Source organism: Danaus plexippus (assembly GCF_018135715.1).
Source record: "Danaus plexippus chromosome 18 unlocalized genomic scaffold, MEX_DaPlex mxdp_35, whole genome shotgun sequence".
NCBI classification, from domain to species: domain Eukaryota; kingdom Metazoa; phylum Arthropoda; class Insecta; order Lepidoptera; family Nymphalidae; genus Danaus; species Danaus plexippus.
Window position 1 is genome coordinate 171,466 of NW_026869854.1, and position 7,915 is coordinate 179,380.

The 7,915-nt window shown below is 30.2% G+C and overlaps 1 protein-coding gene across 1 annotated transcript; it reads right to left on the bottom strand.

Annotated features, from left to right (window-relative positions):
* Window positions 1-427: 427 nt before the first annotated feature.
* On the bottom strand, window positions 428-4,527 carry LOC116773339 (protein Fer3). Its single transcript, XM_032665774.2, has 4 exons — window positions 4,395-4,527; window positions 3,815-3,908; window positions 1,912-2,072; window positions 428-1,022 (listed from the first exon to the last, which is right to left on the bottom strand). Exons 1-4 carry the CDS (start codon window positions 4,437-4,439, stop codon window positions 855-857), a joined length of 468 nt encoding a protein of 155 aa, XP_032521665.2. The 5' UTR covers window positions 4,440-4,527; the 3' UTR covers window positions 428-854.
* Window positions 4,528-7,915: the final 3,388 nt, after the last annotated feature.

Consider the following 7,915-nt stretch of genomic DNA (forward strand, 5'->3'; position numbering starts at 1 on the left):
GACATTCATTTATAATTAGTCTTGGCCAAAAGGACGATAAATAACAAAGAAAGATCATTAATTAAATTATTGTATTACTTATAATGACATTAAATAGTTAACGTGGTTAGGAAAGTAATGATGCGGTTTAAAAAAAAATTCCCAGGATTTGTAAAAATAAAAGACATAAATCATATTGTTCAAACTTATATGAAAGTACTGTAAATTAATTACAATCTACTTACAATAAACTTATGAATGACGTCTCTTAAAATTAATGGAAGACATGTAAATATCTTTCGGAGAGGTAACGTCCTTTTGCCTTTTTAATTATAAAAGAAAAAGTTACCTAAAAACGTCTAAAAAGTTCGACTGGCGGTATTAACTTTTTAGACAAACTGTTAAATCAAACAAAAATTACTAAATGGTCTAAAAAATGTCCAATGGATATAAATGTATCAGCATAAGTGTTACGGCTTTCTTGCAAAAACAACTTTCTTTTGAGTAAACCAATATTTTTAACGGATCTACATCAATTGCCTATTTCAAGAACCATTCACGAAAAAAATTATTAATTTAACCAAAATATTCCTCGGTATAACTCACAAGCAAATAAAAGATTTATATAAAGGAAAACTCTATTTTTGCTTACGTTTAAGAATATTATCAGAGTAAACCCATTCAAGGTTTCAAGGGCTCTTTTTGACAGAAATTAATATCGAAGAAAGAGAATATTAATATTGTCGATCTAAGACACACACCAGAGCAATACTCTTAAAAATATGTTTGTATATTTTTGAAGCAACACCGCAAATAGTAGACTATCATACGGTGACGGTAGAGCCTATGTGAGTTTGCCATTGAATTAAAGTATACTAAGCACACCATGGAACATCAGTTTCGAAGACATGTCGAGAGTGCAGTGATGCATGGTGAGGCTGTGGTGAGCCGTGCAGCAGTTCACACATGAAGCTGATATAAGTGATCGCCAGGCGCAGGGTTTCGATGCGCGAGAGACGCTTCTCATATGCGAATGTTGGCACCTGGTTTTAGGATAAGTTCTTATTTTATAACTCACTAAAATAACTTCAATTATTGATATTTGGTTTAATAATTACATCGGAATTAATTTGCCTTTTTCATGAGTCCCTATTCAAGTTTGGTAACAGGACAGATTTATGTTTTACTATGTCTGCCGTGATAAAAAATTATGTGTCCATTAATCTCTATCTAATTTAATAAAAATAATTGAAACCTTATATTCTTAAGTAAAAAATAATTAATACTATACTAATAAATTTAAATAAGTTTTTGTTTTAAGAATTCATAAGGACTATAATTTTTTTTTTAGTTTCTAACTAAACATGTAACATTCTTTAATGTAAGTGAATTTGACTGTTATTCGTTTCAGAGAAGACTTTGACCTAACAGTTAATACCCGTAACTCTAATAGGCTATTCAATTTTGTGACTGGTTATAACGTAATGATAATTTAATTAGCTTTCTTACATTTACTTAACACGTAATCAATATTAATTACAATATACTAAACTCTTAATCATGTTAATGGGTAGAGTTTATGGAATTGATTTAAATTATTACGTAAGCATATCACCTTACTATAGTCAGGTTACAAGAAAGCCCCATATAATTAATCTTCAAAAAGTACAAAACAAATATACCTATTTGCTTGCAGGTTATAATGGGATATCTATCAGAATTTTTAATGCCTGTTTTAAAATTATTTCACTAATCATTATTCCGCAATATGTTTTTTCTTAGTTGTAATATATTTGTTTTAATCGATAACTTACAAGCAACTATAAAAGGTGAAATTCAATTAAATTCTCCAAAAATATTTTATGTATAACAATTAGAAATAAATAATAATGAATTTATTAAAGTCACTATTTCTTTATCAATCGTACTTACTTTCCGTCTTAATTTATCAAATGCCTCGTTAAGGTTGAACATTCGTCTTCGCTCGCGGATGTTGGCAGCGCGTCGTTGAGCGACGGAAGCCACGCGACGCCTCGGCTTCTTCCCGGGGGTGGACCTGGCACTGCTCCGTCCACATCCTGCCGCCGACCAAACTACACAAATAGTTATCCACATTTATTTCAAGCGAACTATGTAGAAAAAATTATGTATCTTTATTATTGCAAAACATCTGCCCTGTATTAATTGCATCAGAAGCTAATTGTGTTAAAGGTTAATGAGATTTAGAAAAAATATATATTTAACTCTATAGAAGAAAGATATTTTAACAAAAACCAATATACACAGAAAAATTGGGGAAGATCTTTAGATGAAAATGAGGTAACACAGATATACATATTACATACTAGCTGTGCCTGCGACTTCGTTCGCGTGGAAAAGTTAATTTTGGTTAAATTTAACCCGCGTATAAGTGTGTAAGTACTGGGTCTTATAACCTTAAAAAGTTTCTAAGATTGTAGGCTATTCTAAAAACGGTAAAGTAATTACTCTAAAATACTAAAAAATCATAAACGATACCCTAAAGAAAATTAAATACAACAAAAAAACTCAAATTAACAAAAAATAAGTAAACTAAAACGAAATCATTCATCTAAGAAGTATTAAACGATGATATTCTGACACCGACCTTTTACAATTTTATTATATGTATTGATTTGATTTGATTTGACGTGATAATGCGATTATTGACATTGACATATTTTTTTTATTTATAAACCAATTGAAATAAAACTAAGACTAAATGTTAATTCCAGCAAACCGCAACGCAATAGTGAGAACCGCATTCAATTAGGTTAAGCCGTTTTTGATATTAGCGCGTACAAACGTACAGACAAACAGACAAAAATTCTAAAAATGATTGTTTTGGGTTCTATTGCGTGTATTTTCCCCTAGTAAAGTTTTTCTTATTTATCTTTCATGTACAGACACCGACCTTTTAGAATTTTTTTTATGTATTGATATGGTGATATGTCGATTTTGTAATATATCATATAAAAGATTTGTTAAAAATAAGGTGAAATGAATATTCAGAAACATTAAATGACCAAAAAGGATGCCTTTAAAAACACATTAGATACAAACTTAAAATTTCATAAAATATAATAATTATACAGTGAAAAACTCAAGACAAGCAAATATTTTTATGAAATATATTCTATAAAAAATCAACTGAATATTTTTTTTCCTCCAATAAAACACCATATAAGCCAAAGAAAATAAACTCTTAAATGAGAATCTCAAATTTTATCATATTATTGACATGAGCCAACCCTATGATCTCATATGCTAAATCTTCAAAGCAAATAGACTCGTTCTGTATTATTTCCCTCGTTGTCTGGACTATTTCCACTTTTGTATTTATGATCATTGAGCATTATATAAATATGTTTTTGCATGTTATAGATGTATTCAAATACCATTGAAATATTACACCAGTATTAAAATTGTCTCAACCAAAATATATACCAATAGCGTACAAGAGCTAAGTTAGTTAGATTCCAATTTTATCCGTAGAAATTTCATAATTTTAACACTTCCGTATTGTCATAATACAATTAGTATGGAAGTTTTCAGATTCTTTAAACTTGTGAAAACAAATTACTAATAAAATTTTCTAAGACATTTGTTGTTCAACGCGTTCGATATTAATATATTCTTTTATATAAAAATTCTTTTCATAGAAACGGAAATAGCAAATTATATAATCGAGAACATACGCAAAATTATAAGTTCAAGATATATGTGCCCTACTTCTACAGAAATCCAACGAATTGCAGACCTACTAGGAACTATTTCGCTAACACTATTTACATTGTATGTACAAGTTTCGTCTTACCCAGGTCGGCTGGTGGGAAGGCCAGGATTTCTGGATACGGCACAGAGGCTGGAGGGGCGTCCCACAACGACCCGTACGGGGACACCTCACTGCCCTGAGGTTACACCTTGCATTAAAATCTGCGACTCAAAGGTATTCTATTCTATCAGGGAAATATTGCCAAAAAACCTTTTGCAATAGAGATAACTCCAATGTGTACCTATTTAATCCACTAATCTGCATTGGAGCTGCGAATTTCTAAATTTTAAATCGAAGTAAATATTACTTCATACGGATGATGACGTTGTTAGATTCTGTTTTATGATAAGAAACATTCTTAAGGACTTTTATTGTCATACTTCTAACATACATTTACATAAATTTTATAACCCTTTAAGTATTTAAAATTAAATATTGCGGGAAGTAAAAGATATAAGATAATCGGTAACATCGATAATGTCCCATAAATATTGGTGAAAACTCGGGTCTGTAAAATGTAAGTCTAACTAGTATGTTTAATCTAACTTTTTTCCTGATTGCACAGAGATTATCCTAATTTTCATTTATTTAATTAGATGTATATAGTAAATAATATACAAACAGAGGAGCTGTTCCAAACGTGCGGCGTCTCGCTGCCGTATGACATCAGCGGGAAATGAATCTTGAGTCCTGGTGTGCACTTCTAGACACAAAACACGCACTGCTCTGAAACAGCTTCCACCCTATCAGCTATGACAACTTATAGAAGCATAAGATAGGATCTAACTGAGGCCAAGTATCAAACAATACTACATCAAAATGTAACATTTTCATGCTATCCCAAAAATATGTTCCCTGTTTTATTAATATTTTTAGTCAATGTAAAGTAGTTTTTATATGAAGGACACAGGGTTTAATATTGTATGGTAAAACATAAAAGCACCCTTAACTGTGGCAACGTCAGATTTCACGAATCTGATTGGCGGTATTAAGGGTGAGTTTCGGTTGGACAGATCTGATTGGCTACATCAGGTGCAGGAGGTGGTTTCCATCGACCTAACTTACCATCTAGACTTATTGTAGAATATCCCAGAGCGGATTAATATTAAAATTATTATAAGATACTCGTTACAAAGGATGTAGATTGAATAGGTGGTGGTCTTAGTTTAAAGCAGGGAATCCCCTTTTAGGTATATTTAAAAAAAGAAAAGCAAGTGAGCCCGTAACGTAATCAGTAAAAGTTTTATGTCAATCATATCTTTTTAATATCTTAGATATATATATATATGTATGTATTTGTTAAATATTAAAATATATATATTACAATAAATTATGTAATGTTAAAAATGTGTGATTTATTCCATTCAATACTTTATAAAAATTAAATAGTAGCTACCAATAACTCTGAAAACAGAAGTTTAATGATTAATGGATGTGGAGATGAATGGTAAATGAGAAATTTTAATAACTCTCCTAGCTCTTGTAATTCAAGTAGGCTCAAAAAAGACCTTTTTCTATTTTCGAATATCATTATCTATGACATTCGAATATTTAAAAAATATATCTTATGATATCCACTAGCCAGGTTTAATTTTCCCCAGCTAGTGACAACTATAGTGAAGACCACAGTCTATGTATATTCTAGTCAATAATAATCTTAGGAAACGCTATGAGACATCAATACATCTGATCTACAATCTGTTATATATCTGCATTAACGTTTAAAACGACCGTTATAACGTTGCTTTTTACTCATAATTTGACGAGGATATAAACATTATCAAATACTTTTTGTTAACAGATAAATCAATTAAAAAAAATATCTTTATGACCTCGCCTCGACTTGATTGACGATTGGCATAAAAATATCACAAATAAAGATTCTGCTTGTCGAAAATAAAATATAATACTTTTAAAAATAATATCATTTTATTGCTAATTTATTAACGATTCATAAATATCACTAAACGAACTGCCTGCTTTTTAACTTTCGTATGATTAAATATAAATATTTGAAAATAGCACCTTTTCACCCTCATATCGATATTATTATATTTTTCAGCCTCCTAATATTATTAAATTCTGATTCTAGAACTTTTGTTTGTCTAAATTTTTTATCAATTTGTTAAGGATGCAGAATGAATGGAGAATTGCCACCGATATGGAAGTTGAAATTTCATGGAAAATCATTAAAGGTCATAAAGAAAAGGTCAAAATGTAAAAATGAAATTATCTTGCATCCAAACAAATAACTTTTCTTAATATTTTAATGTATAACCATGTTATATGACTTTTCTTTTGCAAAGCGTCTTAAAGTTATAAACTTATTTTCTATAAAACGTAATTCAGTTTGTTCAATTACATGTTTGATTAGTATCTTATGTACAAATACATGCTAGTATATAATATCCTTATTAAATAACTATAATACTAGGTATTAGTGTGAAATGCAATATTTTATGTATTTCAAACATAGATACTATATAAATTAAAAAATTATTGAAGGATTATCAAAAATGTTCATAACAAGTAAATAAAATTACATATAATAATAATAGTTAACAAAGGAAATTTTAATTAAATAAATATCTTCTCTAAGGACACTACATTATTAGTTTTAGATAGGGTAGGCAGAATGTCATTTGATTCAAAATGAAACATCACCACCACACAGATCGGTACTTACTGTTGTAATTTTACTGATTCGTAAATATTTTTTTATTACATATTTTCAATTAATCACTTAAAATGAAATAGCGAAAGACATGTTTCAAATACAAACCGGCAAATATAATGTCAGTATACAAACAACTATGAATTTTGTTGAATTCCTTATTTGAACTGGTTGAATTCTAAAATGAATTAGGTTGTTCTAACTAGTGCCAATCAAATCATAACCATGCATAAACTTATACGTGCACATACAAATATTGTCTGTAAACAAAACAAGTATCGCTGTGACATTTCAATGTATGGAGATTAGCTATGAGCAGTACTGTTTTTGATCTCATTCGCTGGAAGGCGCCGCTAGTTGTGGCCGATGTTGATTTTCTTATGATAAATGGCACTGTAACAAAATCGTAAATCGACTAATGAGTGAGTTAAAGTCTTTAATGTGTAATAAATAGCTATTTATTGTGTAAGGCATACGGTACTTTTTACTTCTTGCTCTAAGGACTGCAAGCCTCGGTTTTCTAGTAAACAAACTAAGGGATAGTAATAACGACTATGATTGTGGATTTAAATGACACGAGCATTTCAGCGCAACAAAGTCTATGTTTAAGGAATCAAAACGAAATTCCATCCACTTTACTATTGACCCTTTATAGACAAATAATTAATTTACAATTGCATAAATTTTGTCAGTGTTAGAAGGTAGGTAACATTTTAAGGTGCGCTTGCCAATTTTTATCGTGGAAAAATTCCTTGGAGATGTTACCTACATCTAAACAAAGATCCAGTTCGTTTAGAATAATTCGAATCGAATTACAAAAAACCGATGATAGTGATGCGTAATAAAGTATAGATAAAAACTCTGAAATATTTCTTCTACTAACGTCTTGCGTAACTAATATAGAAAAAAAAGACTGATTTCAGCTCTAAGAGGTGGAAGCCGTTATAAGACTTTTCTATTAAAGAGAACATATTACAGCTTGGTCATTCACTATGATATTCGGATATTAGGAATACATGAGAGGTTCCATAACATTAGGGAATTTCACCATATAATTCCAAATAATTCTTCCACGCATACGGACGATAAAACAGTATTCCTCTGTCCTCATGCGCACAACCAAGGACTGGAATGGTTAGTTTGCATCAGTGTTTTTTGGCACGTTCGGTATGTATATCTTCAGAAAATAATCTCGGTATTCGATTTTTAATGTGATACGTTTACCACCCTAGGAATGTTTTTAATTTACCATTACGTGATACAACAGGCAAGGACTATCTAGAATATAGATGTAACTAAAAAAATGCCACGTTCTATTTTTTGGAAGAATAAGATTTTAAATTAAATTTGTTCAGTTGTTCCATTGATTCAAAACATGCTGTTACCTAAGGTTACCGGACAGTCAATTCTTATAAAACATAGACAGGCTATAGTTACATCTAAATTTGTATTGGGGTCAAGGTTTTGAA

What these genes read in the sequence shown, in the direction of transcription:
- LOC116773339 (XM_032665774.2), bottom strand. Translation starts at nt 4,439, where the DNA reads ATGTCATACGGCAGCGAGACGCCGCACGTTTGGAACAGCTCCTCT. An exon ending in ACGTTTGGAACAGCTCCTCT is followed by an intron (nt 3,909 to 4,394) that starts GTTTGTATATTA and finishes GTGTAACCTCAG; the next exon opens with GGCAGTGAGGTGTCCCCGTA. An exon ending in CTTCCCACCAGCCGACCTGG is followed by an intron (nt 2,073 to 3,814) that starts GTAAGACGAAAC and finishes CTATTTGTGTAG; the next exon opens with TTTGGTCGGCGGCAGGATGT.